The 21,203-nt window shown below is 41.5% G+C and overlaps 1 protein-coding gene across 8 annotated transcripts in view; it reads right to left on the bottom strand.

The window, feature by feature from the left end:
- Positions 1–21,203, bottom strand: part of LOC5503464 (mucin-19) — a 28,849-nt gene that overhangs the window by 1,988 nt on the left and 5,658 nt on the right. For 6 of the 8 annotated variants that reach the window (XM_048721777.1, XM_048721778.1, XM_048721780.1 and 3 more), the window contains 16 exons: positions 20,909–20,935; positions 19,242–19,447; positions 18,427–18,763; positions 18,203–18,280; positions 16,891–17,087; positions 15,279–15,473; positions 14,713–14,854; positions 14,338–14,436; positions 12,503–13,066; positions 10,096–11,397; positions 9,264–9,353; positions 3,669–4,109; positions 2,708–3,259; positions 2,224–2,259; positions 977–1,531; positions 126–255 (listed from right to left, as the gene is read on the bottom strand). In XM_048721777.1, the coding sequence (XP_048577734.1) occupies positions 126–255; positions 977–1,531; positions 2,224–2,259; positions 2,708–3,259; positions 3,669–4,109; positions 9,264–9,353; positions 10,096–11,397; positions 12,503–13,066; positions 14,338–14,436; positions 14,713–14,854; positions 15,279–15,473; positions 16,891–17,087; positions 18,203–18,280; positions 18,427–18,763; positions 19,242–19,447; positions 20,909–20,935 (4,951 nt within the window). Of the gene's footprint in view, positions 1–125; positions 256–976; positions 1,532–2,223; positions 2,260–2,707; positions 3,260–3,668; positions 4,110–4,136; positions 7,188–9,263; positions 9,354–10,095; positions 11,398–12,502; positions 13,067–14,337; positions 14,437–14,712; positions 14,855–15,278; positions 15,474–16,890; positions 17,088–18,202; positions 18,281–18,426; positions 18,764–19,241; positions 19,448–20,908; positions 20,936–21,203 lie in introns of those variants that run through there. The other 2 variants (XM_048721779.1, XM_048721784.1) reach the window with 2 other exon arrangements.

Consider the following 21,203-nt stretch of genomic DNA (forward strand, 5'->3'; position numbering starts at 1 on the left):
CGCGCCTTTTTAAGCTTGCACGGAACGAAGCGCGCGCTGCAAGACGGTAGTTGAAGCAGGTATCCAGGCCAAGTGCAAGCGCGCATGCGTATGGCTGGTATGGCCTATTGAAATGTGTTACTCACTCTCCATCGCAGGAGCCGCAGGACCGCCTACACATCATGCTTATCGTCCCGATGCCAGTGTTGGGTGCGTACTCGCTGCAGAAACCTTGCGAAGCGTACTGCCCGCATTCGTCCGAGTAATCCTTACAATCTAAAGACGAAGCGACAATCAGGAAAACGCAGTGGCTATATGCCCGGCAGTCGGGAAAGGTCTTTGATGGACTAAATGACAGTTTTCAATTTGTTCAATTTACTCAGTAAATTGAGGACCTAGTGAGCTCAAATTATTCTGAATCGAACTTTGCTGTCTGTATTAAATCGCTATTTTAGTGCGCTTGAATTTACATCGCTGCTGCAGTAATCAGTGCCGTAGTAGGCCTCGAGATATTGAAGGGGCTCAATACAGAACATTAAGAAAATATTTGGGCCACAACCATGCCCCTACTGGTAACTTTTCAAAATATTTGGGGGGCACGTGCCCCCAGTGCCCAACCTCCCGCTACGGCCCTGCTGTTCTAACAGTCGGGAAAGGTGTTTAAAGTGTATACAAGCAAGTTAGTGGCACTAAAATTACGATTTAATGGTGTACACAGACAACAGAAAACGTTCAATACCGACAACTAGGCTCAACACAGATTCGCTTGCCCTTTCTCAACAAATATAGAATAATTTGAACTCTGTGGGTGGGGAGGGGGGGACTCCGATAAAAACAGACGGGGTGATTGTCGACACTACGATTTTTTTTTGTTGTCGAGCATCGTAGGTAGTTGTAGGCTGATTTACACTCTACGACTCGAATGGAAGAGGGGTCGTGGGCAAGTCGCATACGACTGAGTTGCGCTATCTAAATCAGTCTTTAAAGACTCTCTTACCTTCACTGTCCACTGACGCACGGCTTGTGTCATACTTGTACTCCGAGTACTTGTCTGCCTCGTCCTTAAAATCTTTATCAGTAAATGCCTGGCTCTCGCCATTCAATGGGTTATTACCAAAATCAAGCTCTTTTTCCAGAGACTTCCAGTTGAACTCTGATTCTAGCTTCTTACTCTTAGCCTTCTTATGATGCCTTCGGTGACTATCAGAAGGATCATCGTCAATATTGTCATGGTAACCGACAACGTCATCGTTTGAGCTTAGGGCGTCGTCATGGAAACTATCATCGTCTAATGTACTGTTCCTTTCCATGTTGGAAAAAGGCTGTAGTTTTGGTTCTAAATCAAATACATCTGGTCCCTTATATTCGTCGTTGAACTCATCTTTGGTGTAATCTTTTTGGGTCGAGTCACTTGCTAGGGAAATTGGAGCGTCGTTGTCGATTTGTCCTTGAGGGGGTGGTGTTTTTGTACTGTTGCCTGATATCCCGTGATGCCGTCTAAAAGCCTCTGAGTGAAACTCCTCAGGGCAATAGTCACACAAGTCGTGGTGCCCTGAAATAAACAAAGCACTTCATTTTCTGCGACTAATACCCAGGGTCCCAGAGGTCCTTGCATCGCGCGGTAGAATGCCGAAGAAAAGCAAAGTGGCAATTACCAATTACTTGAAGATCTGGGCACGACTTCAACTGGCGTCAAGAATATGCGAGAGCAGAGAAGTTGAAAGAAACACGATTCTGGACGAATGACAAAAGCCGGATATTAAAGAAGGCCAATACGCAGCCATTTTATGCTGCCACTTAATTCCGAGTCACAAAAGCATCCCTTTCCATCGGCTAAATCAAGCGTGTAACCAAGATATTTTCAATCAAATATCGTCAATAACGTATTAGAATTCATTTGTAGATTGTTATTGTGAGGTTTTATTGCGAATAAACCGTATTCTCAATGATAGGCGATAACAAAGGAGTGTTTAATTGACATTCTTTAAACGGTTGTAGAAGAGTTTTGATAGAGCTCAATGAAGTCGACGTAGTGGACGCCCAATCACCCGGCTCTCACAAGATTTCTTTGAGAATTGGGATAACAAGGACATAATGATTATTTCGATGATGACAACGATATTGTAAAGTTAATGATCCATTACTCTCTTTACTGTCAATCAAATATGCCACTACCTCATACATCTTTTCTATTGTTTTAAGCAGGGTGTGAAATGAACTAGCTTAAAACAATAAATTATTTACCTTCAAAACATGGATGACAGAAATGAACGGAGATTCCTGTAAATAAAAATAAAAATTGCATATTTAGTTGAAGACAGAATGCAAATTGTGTGATGTTCTTGGGAACATTGAAAAAGCTGAGATGCTGGATGCAGTACTCAGTCATAGCCAAATGCTAATAACATCGCATGGAAATCTTCTTGCCAAACCGCCAAACCGCCTTTCTCACAGCCACATATTTTTTGCTGTTTGCGCTTTCATCCCCTTAGCTCATTCATCTTATACTCTTATCTTATATTTGTAACGACATTCTGTGCATAAAAACCAAGCTGTGGTTGCCTTTATCTTATTCATCTTACCCTTTAATATCTTTGTAACGACATTCTATGCATAAAAGCCAAGCTAAGGGTACCTTTATCTCATTCATCTTACCCTTTAATATCTTTGTAACGACATTCTGTGCATAAAAGCCAAGCTGTGGGTACCTTTATCTTATTCATCTTACCTTTTAATATCTTTGTAACGACATTCTGGGCATAAAAGCCAAGCTGTGGGTACCACGCCCCAAACACGTGCTCCGAGTGTGGAAAACTCGCCATTGCGTGCATCTGCAGCTTCGTATAGAACTTTCCCACTCCAACCGTGTAGATATCAACACCCATACGCCTAAGCGAGAGCGACGGTGTGATGACGTCATCAAGTGATCTTCCAGCTGCCACCACGATCAACGCGTGGGGCACGCGAGGGCGGCCAGACGCCTCGAAAAGGTATTCCTTAGCAACGTGAAGACCGCGTCCGATATATGTCCCTGGCCCGTCTGTTCCTGGGTATTGGACATTGTTAAGGGCATCGAGGATGTTGTTCTTGTCGTAGTAAGTGTGGAAGTTGAATATGACGAAAGCCTCGAGGGAGAAAATCGCGAGGCCCACGCGCGTGAAGTGCGCGCTCACTTGGAAACTCTGAACAACGTTCCAGACGAAGTTTATGATCTGCTTGAAGTTCATTTCCCCGCCGACAGACATCGAGCCGTCGATCAGAAAACCCAGGTCCAGGCATACTGATAAAGAATTTAAAGGCCTTGTATGAGTAAACATTACACATGCAGGCCCGTTCCCAACGTCTCTTGGAGATACTGTACATAAAAACACCCATCTTTTTTTTTCGGAGGTGGTCAGATTTTTATCAGAAAACTCACTCCCCCCCACCCCTCTCCCTGTAAGAATAATAATAAAGTCTATCTTGAATTTCACTTTTTGATGATTCATTCTTCTTATGTCACATTCTTTGGTTTAGCCCCTTTTTATTTTGTGACGAAGATGAAGTAGCATAATAAATCCTGGCATATTTGTGTCAAAGAAATTTCCTGGAATTTTCCTTGCATTTAAGGGCTACCTTTAATAACACATCCGGTATAGATCGATAAAGATGATATAGATTGATAGCGGTGAATAAATACAATATCTTACCATGCATCCCAGCCCCTCCGTTAGTCCCACCGCCCTGTCCTCCACCGACCATACCACCACTGGTGCCGCCACCAATACTTCCACCACCACCCATTCCACCACCAATATTGCCACCGACGCTACCTCCTCCACCCATTCCTCCACCCATACCGCCACCGCCAACCTGTCCGCCACCCTCTCCACCACCCATACTGCCGCCATTACCGCCACCCATACCGCCAACATTACCGCCACCTATACCGCCACCATTACCGCCACCCATACTGCCACCATTACCGCCACCCATACCGCCACCCATACTGCCACCATTACCGCCACTCATACCGCCACCATTACCGCCACCCATACCGCCACCCATACCGCCACCATTACCGCCACCCATACCGCCACCATTACCGCCACCCATACCACCACCGTTGCCTCCCATTCCACCTTCACCACCTGTAATTGAAACAAAAGTCGAACGCGTTAAAACCTGCAATAACAATGACTTAAAGCCATGCTTTCGGTTGCAACAAGCCATGCAAAGCGAGAACAGATATTTAATGATGGTTATGAGCAAATGGAAATATGGTTATAGTCCTGTTTGTTGGTAAATAACGACGATAAGTAAGACGGTGTAATTGTTGGTTACGAGGTAAATGTTTTGTTTGTTCTTTTGTTTGTTGGTTGGTTCGATTGTTTGTTTTTTGATATAGCAGTTTATAAAGCTTTGTGCAACACCACAACATCATGCTACGATGTAAAAGGCTGCCTTAGACGTGCTTAGCAGCTGCGTGTAGAGTTTGCAAAACAAAATGCATTTCTTTATGCTTTTAAGCAGTTGCCTTGCTATTCAGCCATGCAGGCATAACATTGAAAGTCACAAATGATATCTTGCAAAAGGTTGCACTTCTCCAACCTCTCGTGTTGCTGCTTCCATGTTGTATTTGTTATATTGCTTTAGAGTTTAGCTGCTAAACGAGAAAGGAAGCCTGCAGAACATGCAAACACGTATATCCTTTTGGTTGCTGTGACGTTCCGACAGCATGCAGACCATGCGCAAACCTTCCTTTGGGTTTCTGTGCATGCATTTTCTTTTCGTTGCTGTAGCATGTAGACCATGCGCAAACTTTCCTTTGGGTTCCTGTGATGTTCCGACAGCCTCAATCGTCCCTGGAGCAGACTCCACGCCGATACCATTTTCCTGAGTTGACACTACCCCTTCAGGCAGCGCGTCACTGAATACGTGTACATCACCATGAAAACCACTGTTACCATGGCCAGCCTTCATAAAAGTGCCTAATTCAGAGTTAGGTCTGGTTTTGATATTAGCGTTGTCATCAGGTTTATTTGGAATTGCTCCACTTATTATCTTAACGTTGTTAATGGGGCTGACTACTTTGCTAGGCTTTGCTTCGTCTTGGCCCCAGGAGCTGCTTTGGCCAGCACTTGTATAAGCTATTTTACTCGCGGAGCTATCTCGCATACTAGGGCTCATAAGCGCCGGTCCTGTAGGTGTAAGTGCAAGCCGTGAAGTTCCTTCCCCAGGTTGTGATGCTCCAGTGAGAACACTAGCTTGGTTTGAAGCTCGAAATCCAAGTCCAGAAGATTGAATATTACTAGTAATACTTGTTTGTTGAGGCCCATGGTTAACTAAACGACGGGCATCTTCTCTGCTAGTGTCATAAATACCAGAAGATTCACTTTTTGGTAAGGTCTGAGAGGGAATCAATCCCGGTACGACGACGTTGTTTTCCTTAAGCGTTGGTGGACCAAACGATTTTAATTTCTCACTTAAAATCGCATCAGTAATCGACTCAATTTTTCTGTTCAAATAACTTTTGACATAACTAGACAGGGCATCTTCCGACAACGTTTCACTTGCTTTCTCAACGTCTCGAGGTTTGCTATAAATAGCCTCTGGATTATTTCCCGTGCTATTTGCTACTGTTTCTAGCTCACTTCCTTTATGAAGAAGCGATTCGTGTTGACTACCCGACACCTTCCCTGCAGCATCATTTATTTTACCCACGACCCGACCCATCTCAAGCATTCCAGGGTTCGGCGTTGGCGATATGCTGGACGCCTCCGCTGAAAACCTCGAGCCATTTCTTTTCCCTTCTTTAGACTCTTTAGATTGCGCAAAATGGGCCGTTTTCGATTCTTGAACTAATGGGGGAATCGTGTACACTTTCAGATCTGACGGATTTGCTACAATGTCTTGACTTCCACTTGACAACTCTTTTAAAGGGAACTTCTCAAATGTCCCTGGCACTTGTGTATTAGGCATTGAAGCCTGGACTCTTTCACTTAACCTATTAATAGAGTACTGATTTGGGTCTTCACTTAAAGCTTGAGTACTATTTTCGTCCTTAATATCGCGTAAGGTTTCGGGTGAAAATGGATCCTGCAAAGCTTTGGCAGAAATTGACTCAATCTGCGAGTCAAGATTACTAGAGCTAGTGTTCTCTTGTTTGTCTCTATTGTCTGGAATGCGACCAAAAACCTGCTCAGCACTTTTCGTTTTTGTTTGAGGTTTTTTGAACGAGCTAAGAGCGCTCGAAATTTTACCCTGGATGTAAGAATCAAAGATTAAGGATAGATTTCTTGTATTTTCTGGCATAAAAGGGATGTTTTTGTTCAGTTTTATAAACTCCTTTAACTGGTTATCTTCCTTTGCCGGAGTGTTGCTTCCATCTGTCAATTCTGCTATTCTTTCAATGTCTTCTTGACTGCTAACCCCTTTTAATCTCTCTTGTTTCTCATTATGTTTGAATAGTTCATTTTGCATTTCGCGTATTTTTTCTTTATTGTATTCTTTACTCTTTCTGATATCATCTTTCAATTTTTCTTCCTGTTCCTTTGCAATTTCCTCCGCTCTCGCCTTCTTCTCCCATTGTAAGCGATGTTGCTTTCGAATTGTATCCTCCCTTTTCTCATTTTCCATTCGATCTTTAAGCTCTTGTTCTTCGTTATTCCTTCCGTCGCCATCCTTTGCATTCAGTGGTTCTTTCAAAGTGATTGAGTCATTCATACCACTAATTGTCTCTGATATTTTGTACAGTGCTTCCGGCATATGTTTATTCTTCCTTGCAACCTCAACGTCACTTTTATCACTGGGATTTGACTTTTCAGATATTTCATCTTTGTCGTGGCTGGATCTACTGCTAGGTTTGGCGGTCCCAGTGTCTTCATTGTGGTTTTTGATCGTTATCTTCAAGACGGTGAATTTTCCCCCCTCTCTTTCTTGTCCTTCTCGCCTACGGATGATGGCTGCTCGTGTCATCGGTGTTTCTTCCCGGCTTTCATTCCTAGCAAAGTTTTTCCCAGTATCAGTTTCATTAAGGTCACGTCGTCGTCTCTGTCGAATGTCTGGTTGGTCATCATAATCATCGTTCATTAAATCTGTTTTGTGGTCAAGAACTTCTCTATGATGATGACTATCATGATGCTGATGACTCTGGTGATCATGGTGATGATTATATTGATAATGTTGATAATGGTGGTGATGTGAATGTCGATGTCTTTTGTGGGATTCTGGTGGTAAGAAAATTGAAGCATTAGAATGCATACAGAATACAAGGTTCGAGAACAGAATGAAAGCTGACATTAATAGATAATCAAAGGTACGAGGCTAGTGACCTTGTTTCCCATGACAACCAAAACAAAAGCATTTTCTGAACTGTATTTCTGGTGAATGGTTTTGTTTTGAAAAGATCTCTTATATTTCTTAAATAGCGAACAATACCGAATTAGGAGAATGACTCAATATAAGCACTGCTTTCGGTCGTGCTAAAACTTTATTTGAGTTACAAAAAGAAAGGAAAAAATCTACAATGAGTAAATACATGTTCTTTACAAACGTTTACTTTCAGGGCCATTGCTAAGAAAACTTTTAACGGGTTATGATAAATCTCTCCTTTTGAATCCTTTTCTCTTGGCCACAGTCGATCGTGAGAAGTAAGAACTACTATTTCTTTACTGGTAAGGCAGTCATGAAGAAGGCGGGAAGTATCCTCTTGATGTGTACGTCTTCTTTTTTCTCCAAGGCCATCTGATCTTGTCTTCCTCTTTTCTTGGCACATATCTTGTTATGTAAAAGTCTACAGCTGAGCTGACCAGGTGAGGTGAGGTTAGGTGAGGTGAGGTGAGGTGAGGTGAGGTGAGGTGAGGTGAGGTGAGGTGAGGTGAGGTGAGGTGAGGTGAGGTGAGGTGAGGTGAGGTGAGGTGAGGTGAGGTGAGGTGAGGTGAGGTGAGGTGAGGTGAGGTGAGGTGAGGTGAGGTGAGGTGAGGTGAGGTGAGGTGAGGTGAGGTGAGGTGAGGTGAGGTGAGGTGAGGTGAGGTGGTGTATAAGTAAAAGAGTTTCTAAGCATGTAGGTCTGTAAGTAAGTAAATCTGTCAGCAAGTAAGTAAGACTGTGAAGCAATTAAGTATGTAAGTAAGCAAGTCAGTAAGCAAATAAGCAAATTAGTAAATAAGTAAGGTATTGTTATTAAATTTGAAATTGTAGGATATATTTGTTTACTTTTGTGTCAATCTGTTGTCCATTATGTCAATATAGAGAAAAGAGCTCTTACTGTTACTTAAACCATAAAAAAATATTACGCGTACCATCACTACAGACGTCACTGCCTTTAACGGGGTCGTTGCCGTCCGAACGATAATTCCCTGTCAGTTCATTTAACAGCACTACAAAGCTAACAGCATCCTAACAGCATACTTTTAAAGTTTTTAGCATCTATTTTACTTATATTTATTTAATTTCATTGTGCTTTTATCCATTTAGTTTAATTCATCTTAATTATCAGTGAGCAAAGAAATACTCTCGAACATTATTTGTGAGCTATCTGCGAATTATGATTTACTTTAATAATTATTTAAATTATTATTATTGTAATGTGACGTTTTATCTTAACATGTCATTTGTGACTTAACCTATGCCAGGGAACTGCTCTAGGCTTTGGGTTAATTAGGGATATCGACGGATATCAGGAAACTCTAAACGATCAAGTCATGCTGGGGTCCGGATCTTTGTGAAAACATGCTATCTCAGAGCTGCAGCACCCCTCGCATTATTGGAGGGGCGGAGGGGGGGGGGGGGGCGATACAAGAACATGAAGAAATATTGTGGACATAACCACACACCTACTTATCATTTACTTATATATTTTTTAATATTTAGGGGTGGGGGTGGCAGGAATGTCTTCTGTGGTTCTCTCTGATACGGCCTTGTATCTTTAAACCTCTGTTTGAGACCTTAGAAGAGAGAGATATGGAAAACAAGAAATCCCATCAGTCTTGACTAATGGTGCTATGGGAAAGATCGCATTGCTTTGTGTCCTTGCTAAAATCATGAGGAAAACGAATGCTGGGAGAGATGGAGGCGCTTATTTGAGATTACTCCTAACATCTTCAAAGGTAATTTCAGGAGGGTTTTTTAGCAAAAAGTGTGCAAAATGATAACGCGATCAAGTTACTATCAAGATCCTGGACCACAGCATGGCTGATACGATTTTGTTTTCTATTCTAAAAGGGCTATGATCTAAGGGGCGTCACTCTACAAATGAATACTAGACAATTATTACTTGCAGCAAGCACCCATGTTTGCATTACCAGCTCTTAGACCGCAGAGAATTGCATTCGGGCGACAACGGCAAAAATCAGGGATGGAGTTTGGCATCTGATTCATGGTGCACGATGGAACTAATGGAACAAAAAAAAAAAAGAAAAAAAGTCAGCTGACTGAAAAAAGAAGTTGTTGTGTAGTGTCAAAAAAAGTGATTTATTTTGTGCGAAAGTCACTTTATTGGTCATTGTGAGTGTGCATGCGGCTTTCGGCCTGGTGTTGTATCGATCGATAGGTTATTTTGGAGGGCCTTTCTTTCATGATATTTCGTGAAGTTTGAAGTGAATTGTTTTGTAAAATACAAGTTTTATAGGTCCCCTAAATTTGAAATTACAGTTACAAAGGCTACAAACGTTACTTTTGCTTGTGCAAAAAGTTTGCAGAAAAAAAAAGGAAATTGATAGTGAGGAATTGCGAGAGAGTTTATGGAGAAAGTACATTTACGTCGTCAACAGGTATGGATGCTAAAACATAAAAAATGGTCAATATTCTTAATCTATTCGCATTCCATTTCTTTCTTCAGGCTGTCGTTTTGGAGGTCGTTTTTACTGGTTGTTACTGCCATTGTGTCATGAATTAGATAAAATGTAGGGAAATTGAGCAGGGCTTGTTCAAGTACAATTTCACCGACTTGCTTATTCCCATAATTTGTTTGCGAAAGTGTGTCTTAAAAGTATCAGGACTATAACCATAGATTATTGAGCATGATAAAATGTCCACTGTCAAACTGTCAAGTTAAGCAGTTATTGGTCGAGTGCTTATTCGTTCATAATAACACCACTTGAATTTTAATTAAGGTTGTCAAATTATCATACCAACCTGGATAATTTCCAGGTAGCGTGCCTGGCATGTTTGGTCTGGCCTGAACACCATTTGGCTGCTGGACTTGCTGTTGAATCATGTTTCCAAGTTGTTCCCCCTGCGAGTTAAGTAATCCTTGTTGCCTCAGTTGCGTCAGTAAAATTTGCCCCGTCTGAGTAAAGAGACCACTTTGTGCCAGAGCTTGCGGCTGGGGAATGCCAGCTTGCTGGAGAATCTTCTCTTGAAGTGCTGGATTAGTGATATCACCTGTGGAAGAGGGTGTCCCCGACAAAACACTCCCCTCGCCATTCTGGCCTGAGTTGACTCCAATGCTTGTTCCAGTTCCAGTATTTAGAGAACCAGGAAGAACACCAATTCCTGTCTGCCCATTCAGATTCGTGCCCAAGCCAACCGTCGATGTCCCTGCTAAGGTGGTGCCTCCTATTCCTGTCGATGTAGTTACCCCACCCACTGTTGCAGTACCAGCCATAGATACCTTTCCTGCACCGAGGCTTTGTACAACACCAGACACCCCTTGTTTGTTCAGCATCTCCTCTCCTTGTGGACTTAGCAGTCCCTGACGTTGTAGATCTTTCAGCATTGCTTTCTGATCTTCTTGCACTAGCATCTGTTTTCCATTTTCGTTCAAAAGGCCGCTCTCACCTAATTTCTTCAAAACTTCCTGTTTGTTTTCTTCAGTAGCTTTGCCTTCTTGCTTGTTTTTCTCGTTAACAACCGCTTCCCCTTGCTTATTAAGCACACCTTTCTCTGCCAACGTGTTCAACAGCTCTTTTTGCCCTTCCTCCTTCGCCAAATTTTTTGCGAGCTCCTTCGTTCGGCTTTCAGTCGTTCCAGATGTGGTTGTCCCAGATTCTGATGTTGTTCCACTTCCTGTGTTCACTCCACCCGTGGTTGTTCCACTCCCTGTGTTCATTCCACCCGTGGTTGTTCCACTTCCGGTGTTCACTTCACCCGTGGTTGTTCCACTTCCGGTGTTCACTCCACCCGTGGTTGTTCCACTTCCGGTGTTCACTCCACTCGTGGTTGTTCCACTTCCGCTGTTTACTCCACCCGTGGTCGTTCCACTTCCGGTGTTCAACCCACCCGTGGTCGTTCCACTTCCGGTATTCACTCCACCTGTGGTCGTTCCACTTCCGGTGTTCCCCCCACTTGATGTAGTTCCACTTCCGGTGTTCCCTCCACTTGATGTAGTTCCACTTCCGGTATTTCCTCCCGTTGATGTGGTTCCACTTTCTCCACTTGAGGTCGTGCTACTTCCGGTTGTTCCTCCATTCGAGCTTGTTCCATTTCCGGTTGCTCCTGTAGAAAGAGCCGGAATTTTTGGTCTCCATCTTTTTCTAATTAAACAATAAATTTTTTATGTTGGCGCAAACGTTCTTTTCTGGGCTTATTAATTTGATAGATTTAGTATTTCGTAAGAGATATCAATGCGTTTTGGCGATTTAAACATTTCTCATATTTAGGACTGCGAGGACTATCTCTATTACCCCTTTCCTTTCACGCGTAACTCATCACTCCTTTTTCACCCTATATTCTGCCTTTGACTTACTTATTCAGGAAGCATAATCTATCTATCCATCCTATCCTATAATGGTAATCGAAATACTTATTTAGCGATCATAATGACTACTTTTATATTTGTATACTATTGTTTGAGTGCCAGTGTATTATATCGGATCACTAAACGATGCGCGGGTTTTCCCATGCATTACAACCATTTCGGAGTAAAGTTAATAGAGATAATACACTGAGAATCGGTTTGACAAGTATTTTTTGCTGTGGAACTCTATAACAAGCAAATAATATAGGATAATGTTAGAAATAATGTTTAAAACATAAATTAGTGCAAATATAACTAATTTTTAGATCTTTTCTTGGAACTGGGAAGTAATATGATTTTCAGTTTTCAGGTTTCTTTATTTTCACGCGCACGCTATAGAATATCTTCCGAATATCTTCTTATTTTAAACGAGCGTGCGTTTTTTTTATTTTATTTTCAATAACATTTTTGTCATTGTTGTTAACGTAGAAAACACACTTCTAACAGCTCGTCGTTATTTCCAGTATTACTCCGTTATTAATCCGAAATGATCGTATTTACGGAGCTCTGCACTTCACTTGGTCTAGCGAGAATGACTACTTGGACCAGGTCCTTTTCTAAGATTTTTTTTTGTCGTATAATAAACAAATTATTGTACAGTTAGTTGTGTGATACGGCCGGATAATTCTACTCATTTAACCGTTCTGTTTTTCTCGACCCGAAGAGGGGTTCGAAAAAAAACTCGTAAGATTATCCGGCCCTATATACACAACTAACATTTCCATGACCTCTATATATCGTCGTCTATTTCCACTTCAAACACGCGCGTAATATACTCCAATGCTACCGCGCATGCCTACTCACCTCCCTCCGCTGACCCGGAAACTTGCTTTATATACCCTACAAACTGACTAGACAATGATGCCACTTGCGAAAACTCCGCTGCAATTTGTATGTAAGACTCTTGAGATGCCATCATATTCAATTGAGTCTTGTCAATAGCCTTTCCCATGCCGAGGACAAAAATGGAAATCCCTGACGTCTTCATACTTGACGCGACACCGACATCATCGCTAGACTTTCCAGCGATCAGAACCAAAAGCATTTTCTTAGCAGAGCTCCGTGCTTTGCTGAAAAGGGCGGTGTTACACGTGGTTAGCCCCTGACCGGCTGCTGTGGCTCCCCCTATGAGTTTTATCTCAGAAAGGCCACTTTCGATCTCTGCCGAGGAGGAGAACTTAGAGAAATCGAAGGCAACCTTAGCGGAAGATCCAAATATGACGACGCCTACACGGTAAGCGCTTGAGGATATTGTGAAGCTGCCGTATACGGCTTTGATGAAATCGAGAGTGATTTTGAGGTTCGCTTCGCCTCCTAGACTTGTTGAGGTATCCAGCATAAAACCAAGCTCAACTTCGCCTCCTGAAACTATGGATACATGCATATGACGCTGTGACATATTGCTTGCAAGCTTAGCCGAGCGGAGCACACACAAGTCCTGCGTAGATCTAAAACAGGAATTTTTAATTGTGCTGCTTTGAAGTCTGCGCCTTAGGTCAGCTACAAGTGCTTGAATATAATGCTTTAGTATTACTTCTTACACTAACAGACTGATGTACAAATGGATGCTTTGACGTTTTTACTACATATATTATATGCTTTAATCTATGATTTTTATTTAATGAAACCATTATTTTTAGCAGAGGGCGTTTACAGATGTTAGTTTTAACAATGAGGCGGCTATCTTTATTCTGTTTAAATTATTTCACACATGTAGTAAATTATGTGATGTTTTAGCTATTTGTATCTTTTATATAATGTTTTTATCATTTAGTCTATTTTATTTTTCAGTTTACATTAATTAACTTTATTTATTATCGCTATTAACATTCTTAGACGAGGACAACAACTGGTCCCAAAATTGGTCAAAGGTCTAAGTGAAAGTCTTGTAGTTGTTTGTCCGTCAAGGTTAAAGAACGTCACGTGACTTGTGGACGTTATACGTACGACACGAAGAGTGTTAAATTAACATGATAAAGTTAGATTGGTGATATTGGCCATAGTGAGATTCAAATAGAGTGCAAAACCTCACACACGCAAACATAATAAATCAAGACACGAGCATTTCAAGAAAATATTCAACATGGGCAAATACATCAGAAAATAACTATACCAATAATACCCAATTTTGGAAACAAAGTCATCAAGATGGTAACTCTACGATTTTCCTCATTAGAAATCCCCGTCTGCCCTTTAAAATGTCCCACTGGACACAATATACTAATTCTTTATAAAAGTCCTAATGATGGGGCTAATAATCTTGGTTTTGTTTGGGCTCCCTGTGTTTATGCTTGGGATCCTTGTGTTCATGCTTGGGCTCCCTGTCTTTATGCAAAGTTTCCCTGTGTTTATGCAAGGGATCCCTGTGTTTATGCTTGGTCTCCCTGTGCTTATGCTTGGGCTCCCTGTAATTATGCTTGGGCTCCCTGTGTTTATGCAAAGTTATCCTATTTTTTATGGAAGGGATCCCTGTGTTTATGCAAAGGCTCCTGTATTTATGTTTGGGCTCCCTGAATCTATGTATGGGCTCCCTGTCTTTATGTTTGGAATGCTTGTGCTTGGTCTATTGTGTTTGTTTGGGTTACCTCTGTCTTATCATGGGATCCCTGTGTCTATGTTTGAAACTTCTTTTGGCTTACCTGCACCACCCCCAGTCATACCGCCGTTACCTCCTGCGTTGCCACCGTTACCCCCTGCATTGCCACCTTCAGCAGTCCCGCCAGCCGTGATGCCTCCAACTGTCGATTAATTAAATGGAAATGGATTAAAAGAAAAAGCAGTAGAGTCTCCATATAATGACAGAAAAAAAAATTACCACGAGCCAAAATCCTACTACACGGCTTATTGTTTTCAAGAATTCATTAGAAAATTATCAACAAACTGTAATGTCGCTTTCCACTTCGGCTCAACAAAGCTAAATGCAGTATAATAAATTTATGCCAAAAGTCTATCTGTTGATTATGGTGTAGTAACGTGACACTTTAAATGACATGTGTGACACAAGCGGCTTATACCTTTAGTGACGAGCGTGACACACTGGCTTGATAACCCTGTGAGTTCTGACCAGCTTGCAGCGTAGAGAATCAGTTCAGATGATGACGCCATCCCGGTAAGCTGTTCCTTGTCGTATTGGCCTCCCATTCCAACGCATATCATCTAACGAAGAAAATAGAAACTTAGTATTGAGAGTATAAATTTTATAATAGGATGTTTGTCATTATCATCATCGTCATCATCAACATCACCATCGTCGTAAACATCATCATCAACAACATCACCACTATTATCCATCATCATCAACATCAAAGTCGTCATTTATTTATTTATTGTCGCCGTCGTCATCGTCATCATGAGCATTTCCCTCAATATCATTAGCCCATTATTGTTGTCGTCATCGTCATCGTCATCGTCATCATCATCACTGTTGTCAATATCACATTTACTCATCGTCATCATCATCATAATCGTTATCATCATCATCATCATCACCATCATCATCATCATCAACATCCTCACTGTTGTCAACATCATTTACTTATCGTCGTCATCATCATCAAGATCGTCGTCGCAAGGCACATACCTTGATCCCTATCTCTTTAATGGCACTCGCCGGGGCCGTCACGGAATCAGTGGACTTTCCCGCCATCATCGCCACAAGAACACGTGCGGAAGAGCTGCTGGAGCTTGCGAACATTGATGTTCGACACATTGTGATGGCGGCACCAGCTGTACACGTACCCCCAACCATGGACACGCCCAGGACAGCGGTCTTCACCTGAGCAGAGAGGTGGATATACACAAGATGAACATATACGTACATGTCAGTTTGCTTCGTTTGGGTTTGTTTAATTAGTTATCGATTGTATACTTTCTTACACAGTTCCTTATTGTTGTTATTTTAGTTTTTACCACTTCAGGTGACTTCTGTTTCTATTCCCATCGCAAATGTTGAATTTGCATTAACCCTATTCAGACCGGGCTTTTTTAGGCTTCCACTGACCTGGGGGGGGGAGGGGGGGCTCTTTCGGCCCCCCATCCGTAACTTTTGAACCATTGGAGCTATTATGACCAAATTTTCAGAGAATCCTTATTTGACAAAGAGGAACAAAATGATATATTGTGTTGCCATAGCAACACAATATGACGTCATTATGACGTCATTTAAGGACATATGGTTATAAATAGCCTACCTTTCGAAACCTTTGCATAGAACATCCAAAATTCAAATAAGTTACCATAATCAGTTTGTTTTCAAAAAGCGACTGATATTTAAAAAAATGCTTTGTGACGTCTAATGACGTCACATCTTGTCTTTTTTCGATAATCTTGCCATATCTAGATATTTTTAGTGACACTGTTTCTATGACAACAATATATGACACTTGTGACGTCATTGATTGGCATGGTACCTTTAATATAGCATAAGTTTGCAACTGGACTCTTAATTAAAGTAATAATTTAAATATCTTTCTCAAAAATTTTTTTTCTACTTTTTATTTAAAACAGAGGAAATTAAAAAGGATTTTGCCAAATTTAGATGTCAGTTTTAAAAAAACAGCGAATTCTAGCGAATTATGTGACATCAGCATCCGCCATCTTGGATTTAATGAAAGTTATTTAATTTAATCAATAAAAACTGGGTGGCAGAATCTTAAGCTTTTTGACAATATTTAATCTTCGTTTCAAGTTGTATAAATGATTTCAGGTGGATATGAATGTTTGTTTGCTATTTCTACAAGCACTATTTCGAGAAGGTGAAAAATTGACAAAAAAACACCACCCCCCCTAAAATAGAGATGTAAATTTTTATTGTGTTTTTTTTCAAAACTTGGTATAAAACGTTAAAATATGAAATGGATTTACGTTGAGCACGTCGTATTAATAGTTGATTTTAACGACTTAAAGCGTTTTGTCTAATTTTCATTAAACCTGTCTCAAAACTTGGTTGCTATGGTTACCAGGGTACACATATCAAAATTTTGTTTACACCAAAGTGATCCCAGATAAATTTTAGGAAAAGTCATCAAATTTCAAAGCTCTAGCCCTAATAGTTCAAAAATTATTACAGATCAAAGGTGCTGGGTGCCTCAAAAGCCCCCCCCCCCTCGGTCTGAATAGGGCTAACGGACTGATTTACGCCATGTGAACAACATTTTGTGACGTATCACTATCAATACCCAGCTTGATCTTACCTCAGCAAACGATGAGAACTTAGTAAAGTCAAAAACGACTTGAGAAGAACTTCCAAAGATCATAAATCCGAAGCGAATGGTCGCAGTCATGCCTATCTGCTGGAATACGGTGACAATGAACTCCAGGGCGAGTTTGAAGTTTGCCTCTCCACTGATACTAGAAGAAGTATCCAGCATAAACCCGAGATCACAAGAACCTGAAAACACAAGAGATACAAATAATTAAGGGTGTACTGACATTAGTGTTGCTCAGTAACGACGTTGCTACGCTGATGGCGTTGAGCGCGCGCATATACATAACACGGAATTCGTCATTCCAAGCTTTCCTGAAGTAAAAGAAGCAAAAATATGCGTTTCAAGTTCCCAAAAATTGACTTTAAGTTGGTCTCAGCCTTTTCGGGTGATGATATTTCCCATATTTTGCAAAAAAGAAGATTTAGTCAAGCCAACCTTTTTGAAGCCAAAGTTTTCAATTTTCACTACCTGCGCGTGCTGCAAACACCGAACGCTCGTGAACGCATTGAAAATCTTATTTCAAAGTAGCGCGCGCTGTATCAGAATTTTAAAATACTTTTTCCATTTTTATCATGACATGACGGATATCGTTCCTTTGAAGTGTAAATACCACGAAACACTATTGGAATTTGTTTTTAAACTTCATTTAAATTTCATCATGTGAGATATCAGTGTGTCTGAGCAGGTCGAATAAGCACACGCGGGCTTTGTTTCACTTCCGGTTTTGCGTTTTCTAAAAAAAGCTTTTTTTGTCGCCAAGTTATTTTTAAACGCAATATTTTTTCTGTATTCCTGTTTATTAAATTCTCCTTCATATGGCCAAGCATGGATTTAGTGTTAATGTATTAGAAACTAAAATTATATCAAATAATCTGGATTTCAGGACATTTCTCAATCATTTCTAAAACGCATGCTTTGCTTAATGCACCCATCTCTCAACATTCATAAAACGTATCCAATATTTGTTTTCGAGCAATTTACTTGAAATATTTGCTTTTATCTGTATCTATGACGTCACATTATGACGTCACGGGGTAACGTCATCATAATCGTCAGCACACTTGTGGTGGTCAACTTGGCAAATATCAGACCCTTATGACTTTCTACAAGGCTTTTATGCTATATTCACTTTACTTAGCAACAGATGTCAGTACACCCATAAGGCGCTTACACAAGGGGGGGCAATGCATATTTTTATCGCCGTGAAAGCTTGAATAATACTAAATTACAGCCAGACGGGATTAAACTTAATTGCGTAAAAAGGCTTCTTCTCGGGTAGTAATTTGTCACATCCTACCCGTTCCGCCTCCGCCTCCGCCAACACCACCTGCTCCGCCAGAGCCTCCGGCACCTCCACTTGCAGATATGCCTCCGGCTGTAAAGTAAGAACCAAAAAAAGTCTTATCGACGCTATAAGGGCAGCCCTCTTAAGTCTCCCACAAGACGTTCTGACATAAATAGTAATCTGTCATCAAAACGATGACAAATACCTATTAACTCAAATACCTATTTACTACCCACCAGAACCTATCAATGAGACCAAGGAGCCCTTCTTCTCAGAAAGTCCTCCAAATGCAGTCGCGGTCAGCACGTAAGAAGACTGGAACGCGATGGTGGTTAGTTGGGATTGCTCGAAACTTTCCCCCATTCCAAACGCGATTGTCTTGACGCCCATCTCTTTAAGCGCGCCTGCGCCGGCAGCGACGTCGTCAGTAGACTTCCCAGCAATCATCACTACCAGAACCATGGCTGCGCCAGACTGGGCACTAGCAAAGAGCGAGGACTTGGCCGTAGTCAAAGCAGCGCCAGCCGCGCACCCACCACCAACGAGTTTGACGCTCGCGAAAGCGGACTCCAGCTTAAAGAGGAGGAGAAATGATTAGCATAAAACCCGAGGAAGCGTTATTCTTATATGCTAGCATGGAGGGTGCATCCCCCTTAGAGGCCAAAACGTGGCTCATTTCTTTATAATTAAGTTCAAATAATATGCTTATTTCATTTGATCCTTATGACTGCGCACCCCTACCACTTACCCTCAGCCAATCCGGGGGGGGGGGGGGGGGGTACACATTGGGTGATAAGCATTTGGGAAAAAATTCTGAAGTTGAAGGACCATCATTCTAGCAGCCATTTCGATGCACTTTCACAGTGCATCACGTCAAGTAATCATTGTCATTATCAATAAAAAAAAACATTATTGGACGACGGATTGCAACTGGAAGTACAATGCAGGGTCGTAGCCAGGGGGAAGGCCCACGGGGCCAGCCCCCCCCCCCCTTCCATCAGGCAAAAGTACAGTAAATATATGAGACATTATTGGTGATTTTTCGTCGTACCTGAGAGACTTGTGTGTACTGGTCAAACTTGAACACGACCTGCGCTGAACTCCCGAATATGACAAACCCGAAGCGAAGAGAGGTCCCAAACCCAGAGCCGCTAAATGCCATAAAGACGCTTTTCACGAATGTTATACAGAGCTGAAAATTAGTCTCGCCTTGTATACTGCTGGATGCATCCAGCATGAAAGCGAGATCACATTTACCTGAAATACCAAACAATTTTGTAATTGAGTAGACACACCACAGCTACAATGACGGATGGAAAGTGTTACGACAGATTGCCTGAAGATAGTAGTGACGGAGTTAGACGTATAGCCATCAGATATTTACAAAGCCGTCAGGTATATAGACAGATAGGCAGTTAGCCAGACAATCAGACGGACGGAAAAGCAAATAAGAGACCGACATATAGACAAAAAGACTCATGGGCAGATAAGAAGTCGATTGACACATATTGACGGAAAACTTTTAGTTATATAGACGGACAGAGGACATATAAAAAGTATAGACCGACTGACATATAGAAGGAAAGATGTATAGACGGTCAGTCAGACAGACGGAAAGGCCTAAAGGTACACAGAAAGACATACAGAAGGATAGACATTGAGACGGTCAGACCTAATGGTAGACGGATATAATAGGAAGGATAGACATTTAGACGGTCAGACCTAATGGTAGACGGATATAATAGAAAGGATAGACATTTAGACGGTCAGACCTAATGGTAGACGGATATAATAGGAAGGATAGACATTTAGACGGTCAGACCTAATGGTAGACGGATATAATAGGAAGGATAGACATTTGGACGGTCAGACCTAATGGTAGACGGATATAATAGTAAGGATAGACATTTGGACGGTCAGACCTAATGGTAGACGGATATAATAGGAAGGATAGACATTGAGACGGTCAGACCTAATGGTAGACGGATATAATTGGAAGGATAGACATTTAGACGGTCAGACCTAATGGTAGACGGATATAATAGGAAGGATAGACATTGAGACGGTCAGACCTAATGGTAGACGGATATAATAGGAAGGATAGACATTGAGACGGTCAGACCTAATAGTAGACGGATATAATAGGAAGGATAGACATTTAAACGGTCAGACCTAATGGTAGACGGATATAATAGGAAGGATAGGCATTTAGACGGTCAGACCTAATGGTAGACGGATATAATAGGAAGGATAGACATTTAGACGGTCAGACCTAATGGTAGACGGATATAATAGGAAGGATAGACATTTAGACGGTCAGACCTAATGGTAGACGGATATAATAGGAAGGATAGACATTTAGACGGTCAGACCTAATGGTAGACGGATATAATAGGAAGGATAGACATATAGACGGTCAGACCTAATGGTAGACGAATATAATAGGAAGGATAGACATTTAGACGGCCAGACCTAATGGTAGACGGATATAATAGGAAGGATAGACATTTAGACGGTCAGACCTAATGGTAGACGGATATAATAGGAAGGATGGACATTTAGACGGTCAGTTAGACTGACTGTCAGAACTAAAGGTAGACGAAAAGAGATATAGACTGATGAATGGACAGACACATCGACCAAGCTACGGTGATGGAAAAAGGGGAAGACAGTCAAAAGGTTAAAGAATAGGAATGACAGCCACACAATAATCTTTACCTCCGGCGGCAGCCCCAGCACTGGCAGCTGAAAAAAATATACCCATAATCAGTTATGTCTCAAGCAGTGAAGATATAACCAATCATGTCTCTCACTGCCTCATTTACGCGTTCAAACAAATCTTAGAGTACTCGGCACTCCTTGTCGTGTTTCTTCACTTGTTTCGTTGGTTTATCTGTCAGGCGCAAAATACTTGATTCGAACTATTTGCGGCTGTCTCGCCCATTTTCTTTTTGGTCGATAATGGCACGGAATAATATAAAAATCCACATCAATCAGTCCAATAGTATTTTCC

The sequence above is a fragment of the Nematostella vectensis genome, chromosome 14 (assembly GCF_932526225.1).
Source record: "Nematostella vectensis chromosome 14, jaNemVect1.1, whole genome shotgun sequence".
In the NCBI taxonomy this organism is placed as follows: Eukaryota; Metazoa; Cnidaria; class Anthozoa; order Actiniaria; family Edwardsiidae; genus Nematostella; species Nematostella vectensis.